Genomic DNA, 27,442 nt, shown 5'->3' with positions numbered 1-27,442 from the left:
ATGACTAACAGATAAGAAGTGATATGCCTTCCTGGTGCTTGAAGAAATAGCAGTTTTAGGCTATTCAGGCTGAAAACAATTTCTTCCACCGTGCAACTCTATAGCAATCTTTCAGGGCTGAATTTGGCCCCTGTCTTTAAAGAAAAAAATGCTACAGGGGCACTGAATGCAGACTGTTCGAAGTGACAGAATAGAGCATGCCAAAGAAAAACCCCAAACTTCCTCACTTGGGCCACTGGATGGAATATTAAGAACTGCATCATCCTCCCTGTTCTTTCCATGACCACCAGGTGATCTGAGGAAGGCTGTTCCCCAGTTCTGTTTTCCTTAACAAAAGAAGCATGAAAAGTTTTGGGTGTAAAAGGAAAGGGAAGAAAACCAAATATCCTATTTATACATAATGTAAAGACTGGGATTTTTAAGAATATCTCAGTGACTGGGAATTACAGACTAAAATTCAGAAAGTTGGAACTGCTTCTCTCAGCAGAGAGGCTGTTAATCCAGTGGTCTATTGTCTGCTCTTTTTGATTCCAACCTTAGAAACCTTCCTATAGCATTTTGATGTCAATTAGGAGCAAGAAGTGCTCATCAATGTCACCAGGATTAGAACCAGAGTAACTTTTCTTGGCTTTGAAAGAGAAAGAAACCCATTCTTACCTGTAGCATAGCTGCCTCTGTCCCCCAGAAAACAGAGTGCTAGGTTGGATGTTTCATCTCTCTTGGATCTCATCCTTCATTTTACCTTATAGTGCTGCCCCCACTCCCTTATATTGCTGCTGATTATTGCAGTTCCATCAGAAAATGGCACCTGTTCCAATCAGGACGGGGTGGCTGAGCGGTGTAACACAGGATGCTTCACAAACTTACAAACACATTACAAATGTTACTTTCAGGTGACCTTTTTGGCTCACAAAATAAAGCTATTTAGCTCAACAGTGTGCGTGAAAGCTAATCAAATAAATAGCAAGGAAATACGCAATCATTTCATAAACTGCAAGCTATTGGAGTGTTTTCCTCCACTGTGGCCAGAACCAATGTGGTATGCAATTAATTAGTCAGGTTAGCTAGATATTCCTCACAAAGCAGAGCTTACTTTCTTCCCCAGTGATTGTAAAGAATATTGAATAATGCCATTTGCCTTGTTCTTATTAGCTCTGTTGGTCAGTTTTGTTTCACTCTGATATTATTTACTTCTAGTCTTGCTGTGCCACGTTCAGTGCCGTGATCCACTGCATAATTATCATGAGCATCTTGTCCTTGCCTTATTCTTGCAGCCTCACAAACAAGAAAACAGTCAGCCACAGGCAGATCCCCACAGATACATTAATGTATGCTACAGCCTGATGCCTCTCGCTTGAGTCTTGTTTTCAGCTTCTTAAGGTCGGGATTATTTTGATCAATTTTAAGGCCATAATCTGTGATTTTCCAGGCCTCTTCATAATGCTGCATTTCAAAATTGCTTTGTGCAATCTTATGAAAAGTTTTTGCTACGTTTTCACTACCAGAGCCATTCATGATGCTGCACAGTGCCGTGGATTCATCCAATTGCAGTGCTTCAACATACTGTTTGACTGCTGCCTCTTCCTGTGACACTGACAACAGCAGGTGTCCTTTTGAGCAGTGGTCCTGAACTCGTGTTCTCAGGCTGTTACAGCCATGCTTCTCGATCACTTTCTCCATATCTTTTAAAGCTTTGTCATATTTTTTGAGGTGCATAAAGCAAGCAGCCCTCTGTCGGAGGTATCTTGGTTTATCTTTGCTTGTCAAGATAGCCAGGGTAAAGTAACCGAGAGCCTTCTTATAATGACAGCCTTTAATCAGAACATTTCCTTCTTGGGCTGCTACCTACAGGACATAAAGTTAGTTAATATTAGAAGAGCAGTAGCGGGGAAGTAAATTAACCAATCCAGCCTGGCCACACATATGGTAACCTAGGAAACGTCTTTCAACTTTTTCAACTGCTGAAATTGCATCTAGTTGGAGAAATGTACAATTGGCAGATATAAAAACCAATCAGGCAACGGACACTTGCTGTTATCTCAAGGGTTGCTGAACCAGATCCCTTGTTTCTGCATGTGCTGCTAAAACCTGCTCAGAACATTGCCTCTGAAGTTGTTTACGTCCTTAAGAAATGGTATGTGAACTGAAAACAGAATGGAGCTAACTAAAACTAGGCAGCATTCTGTTCATGAAAGCACATTTCTGCCATCTTTTCCAACAGGTAAGGAAATGGAGTGTTCTGGTCGATAGTGTCAGCCCCACAGACATTTGCATGAACTAATTAGTGAAGATTGGTCTCTTCTGATAAGTGTCCCAAAGCTACAGGAAACAAACCAACTGGTGGCTGTGTTGATCTCCATTAGTGAACTATCTGCCCTTATCTTAAGGGAAAAACAACATGAAAATAGAGAAGGCTGAAAGCCACATAATTTTTAGTCTTATAAAGGTCAATAAAAAAAACTCCATTAGACCTATTTGCCTCAAATGGATGTCTCATTATCTCTCTTTATTGGCAATAAACAAAGCTTTTAACATGCTACAGCAGAGTATTTAAGTTATAAACAAGGCTGCCACCAGCAGCTTTGGTCGTACAGAAGGCTGAGCCAAACAACAAGCTGAGATGCGAAGCACAGGATAAACATTTTCATCAGCCTGATTCCACGGGATGTCACACATCTGGGATGCTTGTAGCTACTGAAAATTCAGTTAGCTCAGCCACTGCCTCAGCAGCTATGCTTGAGCAGTCTCTAAAAGCCACACATGACATGGCACAGGTCCTCTTCCAGTCTGCCTGTGTGTCTTGGCTCTGTTTGCTGCTTAGATTGAACTGCTTGCTGTTTAATGCAAGTTAGGAAAACAGGTTAACACTTTTATTCCTAGAAATTCTAAAGTTCTGGATCACATTGCTCTGAAGAACAATGCTGTGTTGTGGGCAGACCATACAGATTTTGAGATCATTTCTATAGGAGTGAGTTCTGGACATCCCTGGGCAAGGAGCTGGCAATCAGCCACACATGTAACTTCTGACATAGGAAACTGAAGGGCTGAAGCTACACTAGGAGCAAGCAAACTCCCTTCCTCTGACCTTTTGCATTTTAAGAAACCTTTGAGATTCCTATTCCCATGTGGCTTCCCCAGTTGTTTACAGATTCCTTAGCATGGGACCCTTTGCACTATAAATAATAAAAGAATGTCATTACTTTGTTTTTCATGAAAAAAAAAAGTAGTACATCAAGAAGCTTTCCTCGCTCCACCCTTTCCTGTGCAGCTCACGTAGAGTTATTTCCAGCTTTCCAGACCAGACTCCAGGATAACAGGATAGCTACAACTGTTTAACATAACAGTAACAAATTGTTCTGGTCCCCATGAGTACGTATTGTATGTATGTATTGTATGAGTTTGTATGTATGATCACCAGGATAGGTGATTTATTTCTGGAATACCTTTAATCCCCAAGCAATGCTCTGCTAGACAAAGACTGGGTAAACCCCTGACCTCTTCATTTCAGTCTCCTCATTTGAGAAGTGGAGGTATCAGAAAGAACGCCCTCCCTCTGCAGTGTAGTTAGGAGCCACTGCATAGTGAGACCAAAATGGTTTTCTTTACACAGATTCTCTCTAAAAGCCTTTCTGACTTTTCTGAGACCTTCCTTTCAAACACAAACTGGAATAACATTGTGGGCAGAAGAAAGTACTGTCGGAAAGATCCTTTGTGATACTGTGCAGGTAAATTAACTGCTTCCTTCCTCACCTAAGCAAAGTAGATATTTGTCCACTTGTCACAAAATACACAGCAAAAAACCCCAACCATTTCTGGGCTAATCCGCAGTAAAAGTTATCATGCTCCATAAATCTTTGCAGATTGCAGAACAGAGAAAGATCCCAGGTTCTTGAGCCCAAATGTTTACTTGATTTGCACAAAAAAACCTGAGATAATAGATGAAAAAAATATAGATCTTATTTGATTTCCACCACAGGCGTTGAGTTCCAATCTCGAAATCAATCCAGCCACCTTCATTCTTGGAAGTGGCAGAGAAATCTGTTGTGATAAATAAGCACCAGTAAGGGGTTCAGCTCCAGCCTTTGTTCCAGAGCTGAAAGAAAGAGGCAGAAATAAATAAAGTGCCTCTCCCCCTTTAAAGGATTCACTCATCTGTGCCATCAGTTGAAACTACAGGAATTCATTTCTTTCAGACTGATAGCATCACAATCCCTCCTGCACTGGCTCAGAAGGCAGCACGGATGGGCTCAGCTGTGAGACCTCTATACAGTAAGAGTGATGTGGCAGCAAGGGAAATTTAGCTGTAAAACTTATCTTCATGTATAGATTCCTCCTTAGGGCCCTCATAGACACATTCTTGATTGTACCTTTACCAGCTTTATGTAGTGAAAGATTGTAAATTGGCTCTAAAATCTCCAAACTCTTCCCCAGAAGACTGAACTTTCTCCATTATTCAGGAGAGAGGGGCTCTTTTCTCTGTAATGGGGTATATCTAGGGACTGGTAAATTAATACTTGTTTACTTATATCCTCCTGCTGTTTTGCTAAAATACATACAAAGCACTCCTCTCTAGATGCATTTAGTTTATCAGCATGTTGTTTGTTTTATAACCTGGGAGAAAACATAACAATATAGTTCTCACCAGGGCACACTCAATCTACAAATTGAATAAAAGGAAGCAAACTGATTCTCAGAACACAGAGCTTCTGGGTAATCAGAATTGCAGATGCATGAGTGAATGTTAAAGCTCCTCACCATCAATCCGACCTTGTCCTGTCTTGTTACTGGAGATGCTCTCTCAGAGCTGAATGCAATTTGGGAGAGAAACTTAAAACAACAGTGAAAAATACATACTCAGGGGGACCAGAACAATTTGTTATTGTTATGTTAAACAGTTGTAGCTAAGAAAACCAAAACCAAATCTCTCCAACCTCAAAGACTAGTCATTTTAAAAAATGTGAGTATATTTAAAATGCTAAAGATTGCATTAAAGGTTTGAAGCATTATATGTGATTGAATCAGAACCTTTCGTTTCATTTTAGAAGGAAAATGAACAAAACCATAGCCAGCTCTGAGCACCATATAACTCACTGAGAGTATAATATGAGCAATGATCTCATTAAATCTCTAGCTCCTCCTCACCATCCCCTGCATTTTAACAGTGGGAATAAACAGGTTGTATGCTAGAGAGCCCAACAATAAATTCCCCACATGGCATGAATTATTAGAGACTGAAGCAATGAAAGAAATTGAATCCAAAGTCTCTAATCTCAGATTGGCTGGAGTTGAAGGATGGAGGAAGAACCCACTTTATTTCTCATTCTTCTGATGATGATGTCTTCCTGCATACTTCTGTTCAGGACAACACCACAAACATCTCCAATCTCCTGATTTTTCTTCCCATTTATTTTCCCCCTGAATCTACAGATGTGGCCATCAAAAAAGGATTGTACCTGAGAGAGATGCTGCTGTTGCTTAGCATCTACAAAGTTCAGGAGGAACTCCAGCTCCCTTTCATCTTTCTTAGCTAGGATGCTGAATGAGTGAGCTGCCGCTGCCACGTTCCTCTTCTTCAGCTGCAACACAGCCAGTCTTGCACTAGCAACCTCATCAGCAAAGGAGTGCCCAAATGCCTCCTGAAGGTGAACAAGGGCCTCTTCATACCTTCCTGTTGGTTAACACCAGTACAGGCTATATAACCCACTTCATGTGGAGAAAGCAACATCAATAAAACTTACTAAAGCACACTGTGCACGGTTCATACCTAGGAGCATTAATTACTGCACATCCTCCCCCAAAACTTTTGCAAGCTTCTCTTGAAAACTACCATACAACAGACATCTTGTACTGTTGCTACATAACATTTACTTTTTATCAATTTTTGAATCATCTGTTCACTTGTTATGACTAGCTGTGCAAAAGAACTGGTACTCACCATTTGCAATCAAAACATCCGTATAGAAGGTGTGATACTGTGCTTCCTTGCGAATTTTTATTAGTGCTCCTGCAATCACAAGAAGGTCTCTGAGGGTTCTTTCTTCCTTTGAAAAGTCTTTGGTAGCAACAAGCTCAGCTAACACAGTTCTGCTGTGCTGAAGGAGCCACTGAGCGACCAACTCCTGGGCTTCGTGCTTTAGAGACAGGATTGCTGGGATTACCATTCCTGCCTCTGCCTTCAGCGCCAAGATCAAATCTTGCACTGCCTCCTATGTAGAAATGAGACCAAAAATGAAGTGGTAACAATACCTACATATTGGTATGTATTTTTTTTCTAATATTTCCAGTTCTCAGCTGCATTTAAGCATGCAAAACAACCAATAAAACCCGTTCATTACTGCAAATTTCTGCTATCTCAAAAAGCAAACTGGCAGGCAGGTGTGCATTGATTGGATAAGGGAGGGCACATTTCTCTCCCTCCACTTCCCTCTGTCCTTAGGTGAATACAGACACATAAATGATAGGAGGTGCAAAAGTTCTAAGAACAGAATTGTTAATTGTTCCACTCTGGCAAGGAGAATCAGATCTGGCATCATTGCATTCCCCAGACTTTCCATCTAGCTTGTGTTAGGGGAATGAAGATTGATGATTGTGCTGAAGTCCAGACAGCAGTTGTTTTTGCAGTCAGACAGTTCCAAGCAGCAATTAAAATTCATCATTTTACACAGTGATAACACTGTCTCAGACTTTCCTTGCAGCCACGAGCAATGTAAATGTACTGTTCAGACCATTTTACACAAAGATGAGTTTTGCCCATTGGTTCGCATCTGACTGTGATAAACCTTTCTTGGTCATAAACTATCTCACACTTTACAGAACAGCTGCCAACCTAAAATACGGAGTGAATAAATTCAACCCAGTCACATCAGCTCGAGATGCTACATCTCATCTGACACAAAAGTGCGACACGAAAATGTGAGCTCAGATACAAGGGAAAGTTTGCAGCATTGCAGAACAACGTATTGAACGTATTGTAGTGATGGTGAATATGGTAGGACTGAGGTTTAGTCTCCTTCTCTCTAGATTTGGGAAAGCAACTCAGTTATGTCAAGTGGGCTGATTACACAAACAGCCAAAAGCAGAGCCGTCACCAGGCAAATTCTTTGAGAAACTCTTCCCTTCAGTGAGTCCATGGCAAAGACTGGGTATTTTGTGCTAACGTTACACTACCAGAAAATTGACCAGCAAATTAATAGTGATACCTTTTGCTGCTTTAGAGCAAGGTAAATTAATCCTCGCCCACTGAGAGCATGCACATTGCCAGGGTCCTCTTTTAAGACGGCATTAAAATCAAAAATAGCAGTTTTCTTCTGACCGAGGTGCCCGTAGCATTGAGCCCTGATGAGGAGGCAATCTTCAGCATAGCCACCTGGAAGAGAGAAATGCAGTCATGCTTACTTTAAAGATCTCAAGCCTACTGATCTAAAGTAGGGTGCAGTAAAGTTCCACTGTGTGCAGATGACTGAGCTCCACCAAAAGGCTTCAAAGTGAAAATGATGTGGTAGATTTATATGCTGTGGAAAGTACGGGTTGTTTTGGCTAAGACAGCAATCCAGATGGGACTGTCTAATTGACTGCCACATTAATGTGCACTGGAATTTGTGATACTAAAATTCTTTGTTTCTGCTTTAAAATACATGCTGCCCAAATGAAAAATACAGTCAGCGATGAAAAGTATGGTCCATTCATCCACTGTGTGCAGAGCATAAATCCTTCCCCTGTCCATACAGCCCTTCCTTTCAAGCCAATTTTGATCAGGATCTTAATTTGCCTAGAGTTGCAGTCAATAACTGTGTCATCCCAATACTGGATTATAAATTATCAGTGCCACTGTAAATATATTTTATTGGGCAAATGCAGCATCTTGCACAGCTGCCTGCAGAGATGAGCCAGCAGACAGACCCCTAGCAATTATTTTACAGTAATGAGGCTTTTTCTCTCTCCTGATATGCTCCAAAACTTCTGTACCAAAAGTTATTATCTGTCTGGAGCCCTATCAATTGGCTCCCATAAAGACAATGTCTATTTCTTAACAAGCATCTGCTCTACCAGGTGGGGGGTTGATAAGCTGGAATGTACAGGCTGTGAAATGGAACCATATCAAAGCAATTAACAGTTTTCCATTTTCATAAACCACTCTCTCTTCTTCTCAATGCTACTGTCATAACATTTTCTCTGGGTGAAAAGCAGATTTCCATACAAACATGGTTTTGCCTGGAATGTGCCAGAAGCATTTCCATATCAGCCTCATGACTCTCTTGAGGAAAAGCTGGGATAATGATCCATGTAAGTGGGTGCATTTATTCTTTTGCATTGGAAGCACACAGTCACAGGTACGTTGGAACTGGAAGGCAGGTTACTTGCTTCAGTGATTATATTTACATGATGTTCATTATGAGGAATGGGAGGTCCCAAGTAAATGCTATTGGTAGGAAGGTTTGCAGAGTATTAGCTGATGTAACAAAGGCTAACTCAGGACCCTTCTGCCTTGAAGCTGCCAGTTGAAAATAGTGAAAGCTGAACCTTTTTCAGTAGCCCTTTCAATTTGCTTACTTGCAATTTTCGAGGAAAAGTACATTTTTAGATAACAGGATCCCAAATTTCTCTTCACATTACCAGCTTTCTGGCTCACTTCAGTTACCTCTGTGCAGTTACTCATTGAAAATCAATCACCCACTGATCTGATTTCCCACAGAGGTAAATCTCCTATCCATATCTTTATAATCTTACCTGAAGCAATGATGGCAAAAGAAAGATAGGCAATGGCCTCTTTTATGTCAGCATCTTCCCGTTTGTTCTTCAGGATGCTCAGTGCCCTGGAACGGCAGTGAGTTTGCATCAGCTTCCTGTCTTCATCCTTGAAAATGTCCATGATTGGCAGGAGGCAGGAGGTATCCCCAATTTTGATCACTTTCTTTAGCAGCTTAACAGTGTGAGAGAAAAAGATAGGAGAGACAAGCATGGAAAGATAAATGAAGTAAAGAACTGCTAAAGCTGGAAATATTACTGTCTAGTGAGACAAGCCTGCTCTCTCTCAGTGCTTCTCATGTTGTGCCAGCCACGGTCCACCCAGAGACCATGAATCTTCTCTACCTACCTCCTCAGCTGGCCCTAGAGTAACAGCATGCTGGGAAAAAAGCACATCTCTTATCTTTTCTTATCACCTCTGTAGCTGTGGCAGTCATCTTAGTGGGTGCACTACTCTTGCATCAGTTACTTTGAGCAGAATCAGCAGACAAGCAGGTGGCACAGAAACATCTTAAAGAGAAATTTTTGGTGACATATATTCATTCCATCTAGAAGTTGCAGCAGAAAGCTGCAGAGAGGAATCCAGCTTCCAAGGGCTACTTACTGACTCTAGTAAAGTCATGTCAGTCATTAATAGTTTTCTTTCAAAGGCAGCAAATTATATTTTATTTAGTATATTTTTTCACAGAAATTGATGGCAACAAAACCTGAGAACATTGTAGCTGAAAGTCTATATGGGATTTTAAAAAATGCAATAGTTCCCTCTGATGGTGGGACCTGGTAATTCAACTTAGGAATGATTGGAGAATCAACCTGTGGGCATCTCTTCCATGGTTTAAAGCAAAACTTGCTAGCCACATTCACCATACCATCATTGCTGAGTTGCAGCCAGGTGCTCCCTACCTGATTGCCATCATACATGAAACCTTTCTTTAATTGCAGCAGTGCGAGTCTGGCCAGGACGGGAGATCTTTGTGGATTTGTGGAGAGTGCTAATGAGAGCAGCTTGTGAGCTTCTTCTACCCAGCCCATCTGGTACAGAGCATCGGCACAAAGGATCCGTGATGCCTCATCAGAAGGGTCCAGTTCCATCAGGAGAGAAGCCAGCTGGTAAACCCCGAGGGCATCCCTGTAGAAAAAAAAAGAAGAAAGAAAAAAAAAAAAGAAAAAAGACAACTTTCAGGTAAAATGCTAATAATAATAATGGAACCCCTGCGTCTCATCTGCAAGCTGAGATATAAGTCAGTATCAAATGGATGATGTGTTCTGCCATAGCTAGCACCACAGAAATCTCTGTCACTTAATTCTATAATCATTATCCTTTATGAAAACATGTTCCTAAGCAGCTGTGGGTCTAAAGGAAGGTTAACAACATGTGCTTCATACCTGTGGTTGCGGTGATACCACAATGGGAAAACAAAATGTAACAGTGATAGTGGGAAAAAATAAAGTGTTGTTTCTACTGAAGAACCATGTGCTAAAATTTGCATGGACTCAAAAGAACTGTGTTAATGGGTTCCTGAAGCAGTGACCTGTGTCTGAGAGGGCCTGTGTTTATGTCCTGATCTACCAAGTGCAACACTGAGTTGGCATGTTCTTCTGTGCTTCAGTTACAGCCCTGAGCACTGGCTGTGAAATGTGTAACAAAAATGCACTCCCTGCTACCCAAGTTCAGCTGTGTTTGTTTTTCTGTCTACAGGCTGAACTGCCTCCTGGGTACCTCTTCATCTGGAGCATCTTCTGTCCCTCTTCCTGGAGAACCTTTAGCAGCAATCCTCTTTGGTTCCACGGCACATAGGCCTTGATGGTGAAGATGGTTTCTTCTAGCTTTAACTGGCAAGCTGTGATGTAATCCAGGGCTGTCAAGTAATGGCTGCCACCAGAAATCCGGATAAGTCCACGCCCACATAAGGCTTTAATACAGCTGTTAGGATGAGGGGAATCATGCTCAATGACCTTTTGAAAGTCCTGCAGGGCTTGCTGATGATCATGAGAATGGAGGGCACAGAATCCTCGCAGTGCTAGCAGAGTATTGTGATAAGTTTTCTGCTCTGCTGCCAGGAGCTGGTCACAGATTTCCAAGGCACCTCTGATGTGTCCATGCAGGAGATGGCAGTCTGCCAGCCGGACTCTGAGCTCACGTTTGGACCCCGGGGAGATACGCAGGAGGAAAAGCACTGTTTGGATTACAGCAGGGAGCAGTTCAGTACAACGATTGCTTCTGAGTTCTGTCCGAGCACGCACAGCCTCCCTGTATGCTGCAAACTTCACTTCCAGGACAGTTCTAGCCTGTTCTTCTATCTTCTCAGTGTCAGGTGGTGAGAACAGCTCTTCAAAGTGCTTCATTGCCAGGTCAGGGGTTGCTGCAAAGGCTTCTGCTAAATCCTGCATCATTTCCTGCGTCCGGCCACCCAAGAAAAAATATGCAGCAGCCCGTTCCAAGAGCAGACCCAGCATTTTCTCATCTCTGAGACTATTGTCTACTGACAGTCCCTTGAGGGCCTTGCTACAAACTGCCACACACTCCTCAAATTTGCTTTTCTTAAAGAGGTAAGCTGCCTGCGCTCTGCAAACCCAGACATCACCTGGTGCCACTGCAGACAAGAAGGCGTAGCAGTTGCCCAGCCAGTGGTCCAAGGAACTGCCATCTGGGCTTTCTTTCTGATACGTTGAGAGAAAATTAGAGAAGGCCTGGATGATCTGTGGCAGATGTTCCTTTTGCCTGGTACACACATAGGCCACTGCCTCAGCCTGATGCCTCACAAACACTTGGATGTAGTCTGCAACTCCCTTTCTAATCTGTGTCCCCGACAGCACCCATGCCAACGCCCTGAGCAGCAGCAGTTCTACTGAATACTTCGGATGAGCCTTGAGCAGAACATTGCATTTGCTCACCACCTCCTCTGAGCAACCCTGCCTGAGCAGGGCCTCCATTTTATATATCGAGGACAGCACGTTGTCAGGACTTAGGGTGGAGAGAAAGACAGCAGCTACTTCCACTCTGAGCGACGCGATGGACACCTTCTTGCTCTGGATCTTGGGAATCTGGCTCTTGCCCCTGCACCACATCTCCAAGGTGGCAATCACTCTCTCCCAGAGCCCGTTCTCCAAGGAGTTCACTTTCTGCAGGGCTGTGGGAGCGCTGCAGCTGAAGGCGGCCACGTAGAAAGCCGTGGCTGCGGGCAGCTCCTGCTGGGCGAGGTGCTGATCCCCTTCTCTGCAGAGCAGCGCAGCGAGCCCCTGAGGTGACATTGCCAGCACCTGTATCCTCACCGAGGAGCGTCACAGGAGCATCTATATCAGCCTGTAAAACAAAATCGGCACGAGGGGCCGCTGAGCACAGTTTCTCCGCATTTGGGGCACGCAGCTTCCCTATGGACGAGCCAAAGCCCCGGGACGAACCGGACGTTCCAGCGGGGAGCAAAGCCACGAGAAGAAACACACAGCCCAGGTTAACAGCCCACATCCGCGCGACTGCAGCACGAGTGAGCAGGAAGGATGAGGCCGAGAGCAGCGCAGGGCTCCTCGCGGGGCGCCGGGGGTCTCGCCCTCCCTCTCACCCCCACAAGTACCTGGCAGCGGCGTTCGGCGGAGCGGCCCGCGGCTCCCGAGGCGAGGTGAGGCGGCGGGGCGGCGGGGCTGGGAGGCGTTGCCTGGAGACCGCAAACACGGCGGCAGCGGGGCGGGCCGGGCAGCCCGGGCCATCAGCCTCGTTCAGACGTTCACGTGGGGGAAAAAAAACCCTTTGTGATTAATAGAGATTTTTTGACATTTTATTAAGAGTTTGGCCGTTACTTTGATTTGATTACTTTCACTTTAATTACCCTAATTAGCTATCAAGATATAATTTAGCATTGCCGTCACATCAGGCCTCTGGTGATATCGGCAGGAAAGACTCGAGGGCATAACAAGGAACTGTTCTGAAATAGAAATCCCAGTGGAAGGAGTGGAGCTGATCGGATGTTGTGGCTCTGCCAGGAGCTGTGCCAGGCTGCACAAATCCTCACTGCCATTTGACTTCACTGCAGGCTGTGGTGCCACATTTTGCATGCAGAGAACGTGGAGGATGCTGGCGTCCTCTGTTCATTGTTTCCCTTTGAGTCCCCATTTAGTTAAGGATGTGTGTGGAGGGATGCTGGTACCGTCCGTATGAACAAGGCTGGCCGGAGAGGTGGCAGCAATGTGAGGAGATGGTTTTCTTTACTCAAGGTGCTGTACCAGGTGATATGAATGCAGCCAGATTTGTGTTATGCAGCAAACTTAAGCTCGAGTGAAGTCAGCTTTCTTCCTTCAGCCCCCAAAGGGATGAGAGCAACAGCATCGGTATGAACTCGAAGATGATGGGCTTTCCTGGCGGGAAGGGCTGTGGCCTGGCACAATGTGTGAGCAGTGTGGGTGGGTGCTGCTGTGAAAGCCCTCGGTACAGGTGGCAATGCAGCTTACAGATCCTGGCTCCTCATGGTTTTCATGATTCAGCAGCCAATTTGCTGCCTGTCCTATGGGGCAGATATGGCAAGCTCTGTTTCTAGGATCATTAAAAAAAATGCGAGAGAAGAAGGAAAAAAGCATGGACGTGTTTATCTAAACATTCATTAAATATTAAGTTTGCTACACAGTCGTTAAATATTAAGTACAATACAATAGCTCCTCATGATGTCTCTGACTGGTGATTAATTTTTAAAGGGAGCTGAGTGGGAAGGGATTAAAGGCACCACAAGTGGCTTTGCAAAGCAGGAGATGCACTGACACACTGCAGTAACTCTTTTCAAGGGGAGCTGGCTGAGAAATCTTGTACTTCTTTGAAGGGTTCTCAGTGCCTGCAGCGCATGTAATGAGCCTTCCCCTGAGAGCTTTTAAATCAGTCAGCTGGGACTGCAGGTGAGAAACCAGAAATGCACAAAATGCTGCTTAGAAAATGAACCATCTCTGATGGGAGGAGTGTGATGGGGTGGGCATTAACAACTCAAAAGCAGGGAAAAAACTTGGTAGATTTTCCTGAGTAACATTCTTGAAAAGCACTCTTCTCTCTTGGTATGTTGGTTGGAGAGCAGGCACCAAAGTCTGCTCTCATTTAGCCTGGTGTAAGTAAGCATAGGGTAGGGAATGAGGATGACTTGTACTAAATTATACAGGCTGGGCAACTGAATGCCCACAGCACTGAAGTCAAGAAGCTCTCTGCTGATTTACTAAGCTGTTAAGCTGCCCGATGAAATTTCATCCCTATACATATTTAGTTCCACAGCCGCAGTCTGCCAGGAGCATTAGTCTGCTGGTAACTGCTGTCAAACAAAGTTGGGATATTGTCTTGTGGAGGAAATCTGCACTCCTGGCATTGTATCCCCATGACAGCTGCTGCTGCTGTTCCTTTGTCTTAGAGGTCTCTGTTTGTAATCTGCTGTTTTAAACTTTGTTATTGACAGATCTGCTTCCTAACGCTGTCTGGTACAAACGTACCCCAAACCTTTCTTTTTGGGATGTTCAAGTTCTCAGTCTGCTATGGGTTGCTTTTGATGCTATGATAGCCTGCTGGTAGGTCAAACCTTTGAGTCCTGGATAATCACAGAAATAGAACACATCCTGGGAAAACCATAAGGAGATTAAACTGATGGTTGTAAAGAACTTTGAAAAACATGGGTGAAAAGTGGTGTGTGTCACAGGAGAAGTTTTAATCTTTACGGCCCAACCCAGTTACTCTGGATCTTGATGGATTTTGTAAAATGTGGCTTTACTCAAGCTTCTCAGTAAGGCCTCGAAGAGGTGATGGTCTTAAATCTTCCCTTGGCTTTGCAGTGCATAACTATAGATGTTTTGATACAATAAGCATCCTGCATACCTGTGCCTGCATACCTTTATGCACTCAGAAAGCCAGCATGATATCCTTCTGCACCGGGCTATTTTCATCTGTTTCCCCCAACAAGAACAACAGTGCAGAGGGCTGCAGGCTCCCTGATGGAGAGCAGGATTAAGATGCACTTGAACAAGATTATAAGATAAGAGTTGTCACTCCATTAGAGAAAGCAATAATCCTTTTGTTTATATTCTAGAGATTAAAGCAGCAACAGCACAAAACCCCCAAAGGTCACCACACACATGCTTTGCTCTCGGTTATTTTCTGTAATTTAACTGTGGGATTCAGCAGCGCAGTTGCATAAATTAGTTAATTCTCCAACTCCTTGCTCTGGTAGTAAGACGGATCTGTTTACTCTGGAGACAAATAGGTGTGCTTGAAATTGAACAAAGGCCCTCGAAGGGAACGAAGTGTTTCCAGGGAGTATTAATAGCTAGGAAGTAACGGTGTTTCTTGGCTGCTGAATCCACGTGTGTTTCTTGAGCGCCTGGGAAGCGTTCTGCAAGGCTTCTGTTCTCCCTGTCTGTGCTGCCATAGGTGCAATGTACATGCCTCTTGGCAGTAATTACCTCTAATAAGCTTGTGTTCAATTGAAAAGCAACTGTCTTGGCTGATAAGGACAAGCCAAACTTTTCTGACACTTGAGAAGGAAGAACTCCATTCAGGTATGAGCAGATGCTGCCTGTGGGTCCACATCCAGAGTGTGCACACCGAGTGTCCCCCTGTATGAAGCACTGTGCTGCCCTGAGGTTTGTGAGTCAACATCCATCTGCCTCTCTGATGCCACATCCTCTGATAAAAGACTCAAGTCTAATAGTTTTTACCTGAAATTTCCTGTGCTGAGCTGTTTCAATAGCATTGCACAGCCAAACTTCGCAAGTACAAGATTTTCTAGATGGAAACTGCTGAAATCAATGTCAGTTGCACCACATGTAACTGGGGAGCAAGACTAACATCTAAATAGCAAAATATTTTGGCATACTGGGTTTTCCATCTCTTCCGACCCAGCATTTAGACAGTCTGACATCTCAGCTCACTCAGCAAGGAAGCTGCTGGGACAGGCTGGGGCACACCTGAACAAATGGCTGGTGCAGAACGGCCATCATCAGGTTTTGTTTCTGTGCTGGTTGTTTGCTGCTTGTTTGGAATGTAAGCTGCTCAGGCTGAGGGTGGTGCTGGCACGATGAGCATGATGGGCTGCATCTCTGCAGAGATCTCCCAGCACGGACAGAATGTGAGGAATAACAAACAGTGAGGTATTAAATAAAGGAGGCTGTTGCAGCATCATGGTAGGTGTCCTGCCAACTTGTGTTATGCACACAATGGTAACCAGCCTGCTTTTTCTCCTCTGTTAGTATTGAAACTGACTGCTTTTGTTTCCTCTTGTTCCTTCCCTACTTGACAAGCAAATGGGGATAAGAACACATTGTTAAGGGATAAGTTATTTGGCTGCACTAAGTTTCTAAATCATATTGGTTTGAACTAAGTTCATCAACCAGGCATGGAAACATTAATCACCCAGAAAAATAACACGCAGTGAAATGACTTTTCAAAATGTCGTTGGTATAATTATCATCTTGGCCATTACATTAAATGCCACCATTTATAACTGTTACGTTTAAGTATGCAAACAGTAATTAACTTGGTAATGAAATGAGGACCCCTGTGCCTCTCTTCCCTCAGCTAATTTGCATGTTAATTATCATTAGCAACCAGGGAAACAAGTTATAAACAACTTAATTAGCAGCTTAATCATTTTTACAAGAAAACGCGCTGCACTTTGATACATGAGCAGGAGTGAGATTAATGGAGGCGGGCGGCCGTGCAGCCGCTGCAGGCAGCCCAGGGACACCCAGCTGTGGGCGCACGCTGTGCTCGGCTGCCTGCGCCCTGCTCACGGGGCGCCGGCCCTGCAGAGGCTCCGTCAGCTTTGGGCAGCAGTTGCTTCTCTCTGCCATGCCTGCTTTACGTGGTGGCTTCGGGCTGCCGTTGGGCGCTCAGCCTGGCAGCGGCCCCGCGTGTGAAGTTTGGGGTTCTGCGCGTGCGCCGAAATCCTCGATGGACAAATACGCAGATGGGGCTCTCTGTGTTGCTTATACAACGGTTAAAATGTCAGTGTGGGAATTAGTCCCCATTAGTCTGCCAAGAGCACTTCTCATCTGGTCAAGAATCAATCATTTGATGAAAGGCAATAGAAATTTTGTCATAACACGAGGAGACGTCGTCTAAGGAGGTTGTGGAATGTCTGTCATCAGAGCTTTGGGGAATGGGTTAGATAAACATCTGCAGGAGGTGCTTTGGGTGCTGTGGAGCGAGCTGCAGGAGGGGGCAGAGCTGAGGGCTGAAGGCAGACGGTTTCTGTGATGTGGTTGCAGAATGACTGACGGTTACAGGGAGATGTGCAGGCTGGCAAAATCACTGCACGGCTGGCCCAAGGTCAGGCTGCCTCCCTTCCTTCCACGAGAGCCGAAGGATTCTCACTGTTAGGCTGAGTAAAGAAATACCTGCTGGGATGAAGTTAAACTCCAAGGGCGATACAGCCGTGGTGCTGCTCTCGTTGCTGGCAGTGCGATGCCCATCCTTCTGCCATGACAAGGCTTTGCCAGTAGAGGGCGCCAGCGCACTATTTGTAAGGACAAGGGCGTCCTCCAGAAACCTTGGATTTCTTATTGTCAGTGACTTGCTGGGGCCGGCACAAAAGGAGGGAGCTGCTACTTTGAGTTTGCTTGCGAAGTCCTGCTCACACAGAAGGAAGCCGTTGGGGGCACCTCCACCTTTATTTATTTATTTATTTATTTATTTTTTCCCCAGACCAAAATATTTTGATTTTGGACTTTTGCATTTGTCTGCTGGCACATCACTGGCCCTTAGGAATTGGGGATAGGTGATAACGATGGGCAGAGCTCTGAAAGCCCCCGGCTCAGCTGGGCTCTGAGTTGCCGTATGGGAGTGAAGAAGTTCAGTGAGCTCTGTGGAGCTGATAGCTGTATTTCTGGCTCTGGGCGACAGCTCAGGGAGATGTAATGCTGCAGGAGCTGCTTCCTCTCAAACTGGGACTAGGAATTTAGCCAAATGTTTTTCTTCTCAAGAGCTTGTGTAATTTATAATAATGCAGAACATCTCGGAGAAGCGCCCTACAGAATGCTTTGGTTTTTGTGTTTGTAGCTGCCTTGCCTCCCAAAACCTCCTGCACCCTCAGCCCAGCCCTGCTCAGGCAATGCCCAGCCCGTGGGGCACGGCTGGTTCAGCCCTGGTGCATCACATCTCCTCTGCCACTTCCCCACGAGCAGCAGTGCCTGCGGAATGGCAGCCAGTGAGCAGACAGCTTCCTGTGCTATGTTCCATAAATTCTTTATCAGCTCATGTAATCAAATAGCAGGGCTGGATGTTGACTTTGTTACGGTACCTGGAGCAAATCGCTATATGTTAATTTAAAGCCATAAAACTACAGCTTAGGGTTTCAGCATCCTAATTGAAACTTCCTCTTCTTGGAGGCATTCATGCCACAGCAGAATAATAATCATCATAAAAAAGCAAGATGCTGATAAAATGAAAATGCATTGTTTCAAGTAACCCATAAATACCAGGAAAACTCTTGACACCTGATGCCAAAAGGCAGCGATGGTGCAGGATCCCCACTGGACATTCTGCCTTTTACCAGCAGTCCAATGGAAGTGCATAAGAAATCTCTTTGTCCAACAGTGTCTCTTAGGACTGCAGATAAAATAGACGGGGTTGGTAGAGATAACCTGGTCCTTTGGTGGGCCTGCTGAGTAGGCTGCAACCAAATGCCGTAGCAGATCAAAGGGAAAGGTAAATTATAGATTGATAGATGCCTTTAGTTTATAAGTTATTAAGCACCAGGTAACAGGTTAGATTAATATTGTGCCTGGAGGTTTCTTTTTTTATCCTTTCTGCTGCTTTTCTCTCCCTCTCTCTTTCTCTCTCTCTTTGTGAATTGGTGAAAACAAAATATTTTTCTAATTAAGTAAATCTACAGTGCTTGCTAATGGGGCCCGTCTGTGTGCTTGTCATAGGGCACAGGGAGAACTGGAATAATGATTTTATTTTTTCATTAAATAGAATTATAGGCAGTTACTCAAAGCAACTGTGAGTCTAACTGAAAGAAAACCATTTCTTCTTAATTTACTTTCACGGTTCTGGATGATAAAAGAGTGTGTTAGCTGGAAATTAAATAAAAAACACAACATGAAGAAGCTTGAAATACTGTTGCTCAGGCACAGGTGGGCAGGAGGAGCACAGTAGTTTTCCTGCCAACTAAGGCCTTCCTCTGCCCTCACAGGTGCCTTTCTGCTCTCTGGCCCTCCCCAAGCTTTGCTTCCAGCTTCCCCCATTCAGGGGCAGCCCTTTGTGTCATTCACTCCCAAACCCTTTCAATCACCTCCTGCAGGGTCAGACTTCCCCTGCCTGTCTGTGGCAGATAAGGCATGTCCAGGGACGTGGGCCTGGGCAGGGGGTGCCAGCAGCCATCCGAGCAGGGCTGGGGTCTGAGCTCCTGTGGATGCTTTGCAGGTGTGCTGCTTTGCTGTCCCTGGGCTGGCTGGCTTTCTGCTCTCTCACTCGGGCTGCAGTGGGCAGGTGAGGCTTGACTTATTTTTTTTTCAACCCTGAGTGCCCCAGAAAACTGTAGGAGCTGCACAGGCATGTGAGGGGTTAAGAGAACGGGAACTGATTAATTCCACGGCCAGGGTTCTTATCTGGCCCTGCGCTGCCTCTGAATGGACACATCTGGTCGGGTCACAGCATCAAGCGATGGCTGCAGCGCCGAGGCAAGGGTCTGTTTCCACTAACCATTTCTGCTACTTCTTACACTAAGTACTTCCTTAAAAAGGCACAGGATAATGTTTCACTGTGGCTGCTGTTAGATTTACGGGATCCCATTTGCTCCGACTCTTGGATTCACTCAGCCCAGGACAAGATTAAAACCAACCCTTCAATTTCCTTTTTTTCTTTAGGAAATTAATTGTGGCTTTTCTGCTAATGAAAGTCCAGAGACACTAGCTTATTCCAGCCCTCTGCTGGCTCTGTGCTTGTTTACTATTTCTTCAAGGTGCACCTGAAGGAAACAAGAATTTAAAGCAGCAAGGTTGCTGTTGGCAGCTATGCATGTAACTATGATTGTCAGCTTTTTTGAATGTGTATGTAGGGAAGCTAAAGCAGGGCTTGGACTTGTCACCTCTGGATCTGTTTGAATCTTCATCTTTTGTTTGAGAATGAAGAAAAAGGCAGTGAAACCTTCCAGAGAAACAAAAAGGATTTTGAGGCCATCCAGTCATGTCGTTCCAGTTTCATATTTATTTCTTAATGTTGCATAATAGCAACGTAAAGAAGACATTTCAAAAGAACATTGGAAGCTTCTCTTCTGCTTCTACTGAGTACTTCTGGAAAATGCTTTTGTAACTAGCTGGACCTGAGAAGAGCTTCTTACCAGCTGTTCTGCTGCTGATGCATGCAAGGGAAGGACCTTTCCTCGTGGTTAGCTGTGCCGTGGGACCATTTGGAGCACAGGACAAGATACCTGTGTTTTCCCATCAGTAGACTTAGTTGAGAATTTTCTGACAAAAAGGGTTTTCACTGGAAAATGTTGGTTCAGCCAAAATTATTTTTCTTTCCTCTCATTCCCAGCAAACACTGGCTTCTTTGTTTCCTCCTGCTGCTGGAGAACCTGGGCCCAGGGGTCAGCAGTTCCAGTGCTGTCCCAGCACGGCCGTATCAGTTCCTCCTTTGGAAAATCCAAAGTGTTCCAGGTTGTCTGGAAAGCTGGACACCATAAAATCCCCTTGGAGGCGAGTGAGCTGTGACTCTGGGACTCAACTGAACCCTGCCTTGTGCTGGGTTTGCCAGAAGAAGTTGTTGAGGTTTTTAGTTTATTTATTTTTAGTCAGTGTCTGCCCTGATGGGCTTAGTTAAAGGGAATCCCTGCTCAGTGGGTTCTGTTCTTTCCTCAGCCACTGCTCTGGGAAGGAGGGCTGACCAGGCCGTATATTTGGGGGCCATTTTAGGATTGGAATTTAGGATTAGATTTGGGAAGATGAACAAAAGGAAAGAGAAGAAGTTGCTGAATCTGTTGTTCATATTAATGGGAGACTTCTCCCTCTCTGAACATCCTGCCTCTGACAAGTCAGCAACATCCTCTCAACTACCTGAAAAATGCTTCTTCCAAAGATGTTTCCCAAATTTTTTAATACCTTCCTAATCTGAAGTACAATTTTTCTCCTGTATAATCGCTATACTAAAATTTAATACCAAGCATTCATGTAACATATTTGATGGCAAACTGGATATTATTCTGAACTTTGCTGCCTTGCAGAAGAGCAGGAGAGGATTTAATGCTTCCCAGGCAGTGGGTATCAGAAGCACCTGGTGTCTGCTGCCACACAGAGCAATCCTCCGTGCTGGAAGCATGCTGGCAGGTTGCAAGCAAATGCTCCGGAGAGCAGCTGTCTGGGATCTGTGCTGCTCGTCCTTCCCAGAGCACAGAGCTGTGCTCAACTCAGTGCTCGTGATGCTTCCTTCACCTGACTTCTCCTATTTTTATCCCAAGCCCTTGGAGCAGGACTGAGCCCTGCAGAAATGATAGCTTAAAAATGCAGGATTATTGTTGAAAGTTATTGCTGTGCACTTTGGATTTTGAAGCTATGCATTTCTAGTGTTCAAGCTTTCGACCACAACATTAGCATTTAAATACCAACATGCCAAAGCAGCAGCTCTATGCAGAATGCCGCAACCCTCAACAAAATCTGAGTGGTTGACAAAGCCCTCAGACCTCAGATCCACTTAGAGGCAAGAACACGGGAAACAAATATTTCCGTGCAGGTCTGTTTCTGGTGGTGCCCCAGCCCTTTGCTCCATGGGCTGACGTGAGTGTGTTCCAAGGAGTGAAAAGCAGCAGGAGCTGCTTCTTTTACAATGTTTTTTTTAACTGGAATCACCGAGTAAAATATTCTCACCTGGAAAGAAGTCTGTGCTGAGGTGTAGGGAGGGGAAAGAAATTAGAAAAAGAAAATAAAGAAATAGGCAGTGGGTGGCAAAAGGGAGAGAGGTACACAGCGGTGAGTGTGAAGGATGACTTGGAAAGTAGAGGGATGCTATTGAGGAACAGCAGTAGGAAGGAAAAGGGGGGCCGAGGGGAAAAGCAGGAGACATGGTAAGTTAAGTAAATTCACATTTATTTCTGCAAGAATTTGCTTCAAACGCTCTTCCTGCCCTCACTGAACGTTCGCTGTTTGGACGCCCTCCACCGCGGGCGGAACAAAACGGCTCTGTTGGAGCACCAGTGTGAGGTGACCGCCGGGTCAGCGCAGGCGGCCGCGCACACCGAGCTCTGCCAGCGCTGCCACGGCTGCTGCGGGGCACCTTGCTCTGCTTGGAGCCATCTCCCAGCTTTGGGCCTGCAGGGCAGCCAGCTCTGATCCGCAGGGAGCAGCGGTTGCGGTGAGGTTTATTGGCATCGTCTCGATGGTGTTTAAATGCGTGATGGACAAGCTAGACCATACAGCTGTAATTCTACCCTGCGCTGCCAGTCAGATGTGTTCGGAAAGAGATGGTCCCTGTTTAAATTAGGCCTTGAATATCTGTACAAATGAAAGGGTTTTCAGCACCAAGGAGGACAGAATTATTTTTACCCTTAGCTAACCTCACTGTTGCCCGCGCACCAGATAGCAGATATGTTCCAGCTTATTGGGACTACAACCAACCTATTGTTTTGGTCCAGTGTGAGCTGAAGTGAACAATGGGAGACATTGTTGAGGGTCTGCTGCTGAAGGTTTTTAAATGCATGTTATGCTGCGAAGGCACAGGGCATCTGCAGTGTAACTGTCTGGAGACGTTGCTGCACAGTCTCGAGGAGTCTCCTTTACACATAAATCACTCTGTTTTAATGAGGACTTCCAGCTTCCATTGCTGTAAGTTTAAGGGCTCCTCTAGACAAAAGCTGCAAGAGTCTAATGGTAATTATCTGTTATATTTTATCTACTGTATTCTCGTCATGATTGTGCTGCGCTGAAATTGCTGTTTGCACATCCTGTAGGCAAGGAATGTTAGCAAACAGGACAGCCATATTCTGTTTAAGACTGCCATATCTTTTCTGGGTCAGTCGTGTCCATCCCTTAGAAATGAGCGTAAGATCTTCCTTCCTTCCAAAATACACTGCGTAAGGCTATTAAAGGTAAGAGCTGGTTCACCTTCTGTGTACATTACAAGAGATCATTTCATCAATATGCATCACTTGGTCCTTGACGTGTGCGATCTGTAATTTTTTAAAGAAAGTTTAGAAATTTGGTTTGAAGTTGCTTGCAAAACTGATCTGCTTTAGCACCCGCAGAGAGACTCTTACAGATGAGTTCTGACTTGCTTTCTGCAGTAGTTGATTCCTTCCCTGCCACGTGAGCTGGAAGGAACGCTTTGTGTAGGGCAGGGTGACGGGCACCCGGGGCAGCCTAACGCCCAGCCAGCGCAAGCCTTGGTGCCCAACAGGCCTTCCAGTAGGGATCATCTCTCTTTTGAACACAAGATCTGCTGGCTTTTCAATTGTGGCTGCTACCCCGTATCTCTGGCATCTGCAGAAGTGTTGAAGTGTGACGGTTTGCTAGTAGTGCTCAGTCCCTTCGTGAGAGCACTAGAAATAGGGACAAGAGTTCAGAATACGACTAACATTTTATACAGATTTTTGAAATGCAGCTGACTTGTTTGACTTTCCCACTGGCAATCAGGGTCCTCTAGCCAGGATGCTCTGAATCTCTGCAAGTAAACCAGGACCCTGTCACCACAGCTTGGTACCTTCGTTCCAGCCATCAGTTACTGAAAGTGGAAGAGGCTGAAACGTGGGATGCTTCATCTTATGCCATTCATCTGTTCTCTCTGAAGTTGCTGCTGAGCCCTGAAGCTCTGGTAAGTAATACAGCCAGTCCACGACAGAATGCTGCTTACAGCTGGATGACATTTTACACACGTTTAGAGTGTCTCACAAGATGTTCTCCAATTAGTCATCATCACTCACAATATGTTTTACATATTACCACACAGTTTACAGTCAGTCAGACTAATACAATTGCAGTGCAGCTGCTCACAGCAAGACACAAAGGTTATGGCACTGTGTACATAAGCAAGCTGTGAAAGTTACAGCCATCCAGCTCCTTTACCCTCTTGTGCTTTTAAAAGCCAACAGAAGCAGAAACAAATAGTGAGCACGCCTCTCATTTCAGCCCTGGAAAAACATTTGAAAGCATGGAGTGAAAGGAGGGATTTTGTTTTTATAATTTGATTCCCATTGCTGCAGCTGCAGCCAAAACCTTTGGATTCTGGAAAAAGTTCAGAAAGTGCTGCTTTTTGGAAGAGGTGGTGTTTATTGGAAAATTACATCTTGCCCACTAAAAGCTGACAGTGTAAGTACTCCAGTCTATTAAAAGCTGCAGAAGACACCATGAAGAGTTTATTTAACGATTGCTACAGATGGGCTTTGGGAGCTTGGAGCCTGGCATTGGCATACTGGGGCTGAGATTCAGTTCTGAGGACACAGAACCCATCACTGTTGTATTAGCGACTTCCCTCGTCCACCTACATGGTTACAGCAGAACTGCTGCTGCAGTTAGGCTCTGCCTGGTAATGTGGCACATTTTCCTAAAGAAATGAGAAAGTAGCAGAGGTCAGCACAGCAGCTCTGTGTGAGGGGCTGAGCTGTGACCAAGGACACCCAAGATTGAGCCTGAGAGCAGCGTCTGGCTCAAACCTGCGTTTGACCCTGTGGAGTTTCCTGGAACTCCCTGAATTATGGAATAAAAATACCTCATGGAAACAGAGGAACCACTGCCTCAGAAAGGTTATGCCAGATCTAAACTCCATTAAATCAGATTTCAGCTGCTCTGTTCACTTCAGTGGTGCCCACTGTCTTTGAGTTCTACACATGTTGACTATTAATACCAAGTTCTTGTGGCATGGGAGCAGAAGTGTGAAGCTCGATGTCCTGCTTTGGTTCTGGACGAGACTTCAAGGACCTACGTGGGTTCTGCTTCTTCTCCCTGTGAGTCACCTGGCAGAGGACCAGCTGCAGCTATCCAGAAGCCACGCTCCTCTATGAATTCTCTCTTCTCGTTTGCTTCGCTGACTCTTATGTCCTGGCCTCAGTTGTCATTTCTGTGCTGTTGAGAGGAGCTGCCTTCCCCCGAGCATCAATTGCACTCTCACCATAGCGAGCAGCGCGCATGTTATAAAGATGCCAATGTCACAGCTGTTTAGAGTGAATTCAGTGTAATTCAGTTTTACAAGAAGTGCTAGGCTAAATCGAAATCAACACTGCTTTCAGCAAAATACAGTTATAATTCTTTTGGCCTGCTAACAAAGTATGTGTTGCCATGTTTGTCTTTCGGAAGCAAAATAAAATATGACATTTACTGACAGCCTGCTTCAAAAGTGGGAAGGCCTGATCTCTCTTATGTGTAGAGACTGGAGGAAATCCTCTCTTGCTCGCACTTCCCTGGGAAGAGCTGCCCCAGTGCACAACCACAGCGACGGGAGCTCGGGCAGCAGGCATGGCTGTAGGCTCTCACAGAAAGATGAATTACTCTGCTGGACCGTGTGACTTTCAGGAGCAGTATTTTCAGCATTTAGCTCAATTTAGCTCTATGAGAATTTCTGGTAACTGGCATGAAAGTGAAGTAGAATTTCAGTGCTTAGCTCGAAGCTGATGGAGGGGCAGGAGTGCTGTGGGTTTTTATCCTTCTCTGCTGGGTTCAAGCTGCTTCATGGGCCTGAAAAGCATCAAAGGCGGCTGTCATTCTGATAAGAGTTTTACAACTGAAAACTGGAGAATTCAAATTAATGGTATGAATTGAATGCTGTGAAGAATCCTGTGTGACTCTTTGGACGTCATGGAGAACAACCCTCAGATCCCGGAAAAAGAGAGAAGAAGAGTTGTGGATGCAAACATAAATTTGTTCTCCCTCTTCCCCTTGGGGGAATTCCCTTGCCTCCTTACCTCTTGGGGCTCTGGGCTCTCTCCCACCCCTCTGCACACTCTTCCTCAATGCTTTCCCTACAGGGCATGTGCCAGAAGCAGGCACCCTCCTGTGCTGCCCTCTTCAGGTATCTGGGAAAGTTCACAGCTAAGACAATGTTGGCTGCACTCCTAGCATTATTTTGTGCCTCTTCAAATCTTGTTACGTTACTTTATTGATAAATAGTCATAATAAATGCTTCAATAGTGTGAAGATAGGTCATTACTCATCATCATCAGGCTGTGAAAAGGTCATAAATCTGGAATAAAAGCCACTCGTTTGGTTGGAGAATCCAAAGCTTCACTGTTTAGGATTCATTTCCACCATCCTCCTCAGTTAATCATTCTGTAAGTCCTCATAAATATCAAAGGCAAAAGGAAAGAATGACCTCTTCTTGCTATGCCATAAAACGTGTGATGTTATGCCATGAGTTTTTACTTCTCAGCTCACATGTGAAACATTCAGCAGCAAACCAGAGGCTGCAGTGTGAAGTTTCTTGCTGACTGCGCTTCCTAGGCCAGAAAAGGAGGCAAGCACAAATGGATGCCAAGCAGATCTAATCTTCCAGAAAAAAAGACATCAAGAGTCACATCCGTACAGATGTGTTGATGTATTTTCTCTTATGGCTTTGTAAAGTCTGTGTCAGCAATTCAAATTTAAAAAATATGGGGCCGTACTCCTCTGCATCAGCACCTCTCCAGCAAGACTTAGAACAGGGTTGGCTGTTTTATTATTCTATCAAGATGAACAGGAATTTATGAAAAGAGTCTTGTGAAAGACAGTGAAATAATGACAAGTGGGTCTTGAAGACTTCCATACTGGGAAAAAAATAACATAAAACAATGGGAGACAAGCACATGTTGTATTGCCATTAGAAAGAAAGATGAGGAACGCATACAGCCAAGTACCTGAAATAGCTGCAGTGCCTGCGCCGTGCCTGAGTCCTGCAGGACCTCGCTGCGGGTCTGCTGCACTTCTACAGGTGGAACCACTGCAGAATAGGAGTTAGCATTGGCCAAGAATTCGTTGTCCAGATGTGCAAGATATTATTTCGTCTTTAAAATGCCAGTTTTCCTTGCGGGAAGAGTTTCTGACATTCTTGACTTGGATTGTGTTTTGGAAAAATGCTTTGAGTTTGTCAAAATATGTTATTTTGATATTTTAAAAAAGAAATAGTCTTTTTTTCTTTGTAGCTTAAATTACTTGTTGCTTTGAAGCTAGTGAATTGAACGTATTTAAAAATGTTCAAAATGTTCAGAAAATGAAATGCTTAGAAATTACAGAAAAGATGTTTTGGCTGACAGAAATGATATTTTTTTTTCAAATATTTTCTTCAGGAATTTCTACATTTCTAGTTCTGGTGCATTTAGTCTGATCGGTTTTTTCCCCATATTTTGAGTTTTTTTCTTGTAAAATGTTGTGAAGTCCTGCCTGTAGAGCCAACATCCAGCGCTCTTGCAGCATTCACCCCTTCCAGGCCCATGAGAAATACCCTGTGCTACCCTGATGGTGAGAGATGAGATAGACAGGGTTTCCAGCTGGCCAGTGAGCAGCCCTACTGCAGGCAGCGTCCTGAGCCGGAGCTGAGCTTGGCTCAGCAGGTGGAAAAGGAGCCTGTCCTTCCTGCCCCTGGGGCTGGGTCAGCTGGGATAGCTGGTGCAGCTGGGTACTGAACACTGAGCTATAAATTCACCTACAAGGGATGTCATTCACGTGGCTTCTTTCCCTCATTTTTACTTTCTCTCCAAAGGGAGTCGATATGAGCAAATATGACTTTTATTTTTTTTTGGCAACTTGAATAGCCCAGATGGTTGCTTTGCTCCCTTACTTAGTTACA

The 27,442-nt window shown here is 44.7% G+C and overlaps 2 protein-coding genes and 1 long non-coding RNA gene across 3 annotated transcripts in view; 2 read left to right on the top strand and 1 right to left on the bottom strand.

Annotated features, from left to right (window-relative positions):
* Positions 1-10,580, top strand: part of LOC128085121 (transcription factor HES-5-like) — a 67,269-nt gene extending 56,689 nt beyond the window's left edge. Inside the window, exons 4-5 of the transcript XR_008208800.1 lie at positions 9,688-9,928; positions 10,445-10,580. The gene's annotated coding sequence lies outside the window, so the exon portion shown is untranslated. The remainder of the gene's footprint in view (positions 1-9,687; positions 9,929-10,444) is intronic.
* On the bottom strand, positions 571-11,215 carry TTC34 (tetratricopeptide repeat domain 34). The gene is made up of 7 exons (XM_052692129.1): positions 10,466-11,215; positions 9,649-9,874; positions 8,728-8,920; positions 7,200-7,366; positions 5,936-6,206; positions 5,454-5,668; positions 571-1,845 (listed from the first exon to the last, which is right to left on the bottom strand). Exons 1-7 carry the CDS (start codon positions 11,200-11,202, stop codon positions 1,324-1,326), a joined length of 2,331 nt encoding a protein of 776 aa, XP_052548089.1. The 5' UTR covers positions 11,203-11,215; the 3' UTR covers positions 571-1,323.
* Positions 11,216-11,230: 15 nt separating this feature from the next.
* Positions 11,231-27,442, top strand: part of LOC128085125 (uncharacterized) — a 52,641-nt gene continuing 36,429 nt past the window's right edge. Inside the window, exon 1 of the long non-coding RNA XR_008208801.1 lies at positions 11,231-12,362. This is a non-coding gene — a long non-coding RNA (uncharacterized LOC128085125). The remainder of the gene's footprint in view (positions 12,363-27,442) is intronic.

Source organism: Tympanuchus pallidicinctus, unplaced genomic scaffold (assembly GCF_026119805.1).
Source record: "Tympanuchus pallidicinctus isolate F22 unplaced genomic scaffold, pur_lepc_1.0 scaffold29, whole genome shotgun sequence".
Classification (NCBI taxonomy): Eukaryota; Metazoa; Chordata; class Aves; order Galliformes; family Phasianidae; genus Tympanuchus; species Tympanuchus pallidicinctus.
This window is presented reverse-complemented; position numbering and strand designations above follow the sequence as displayed.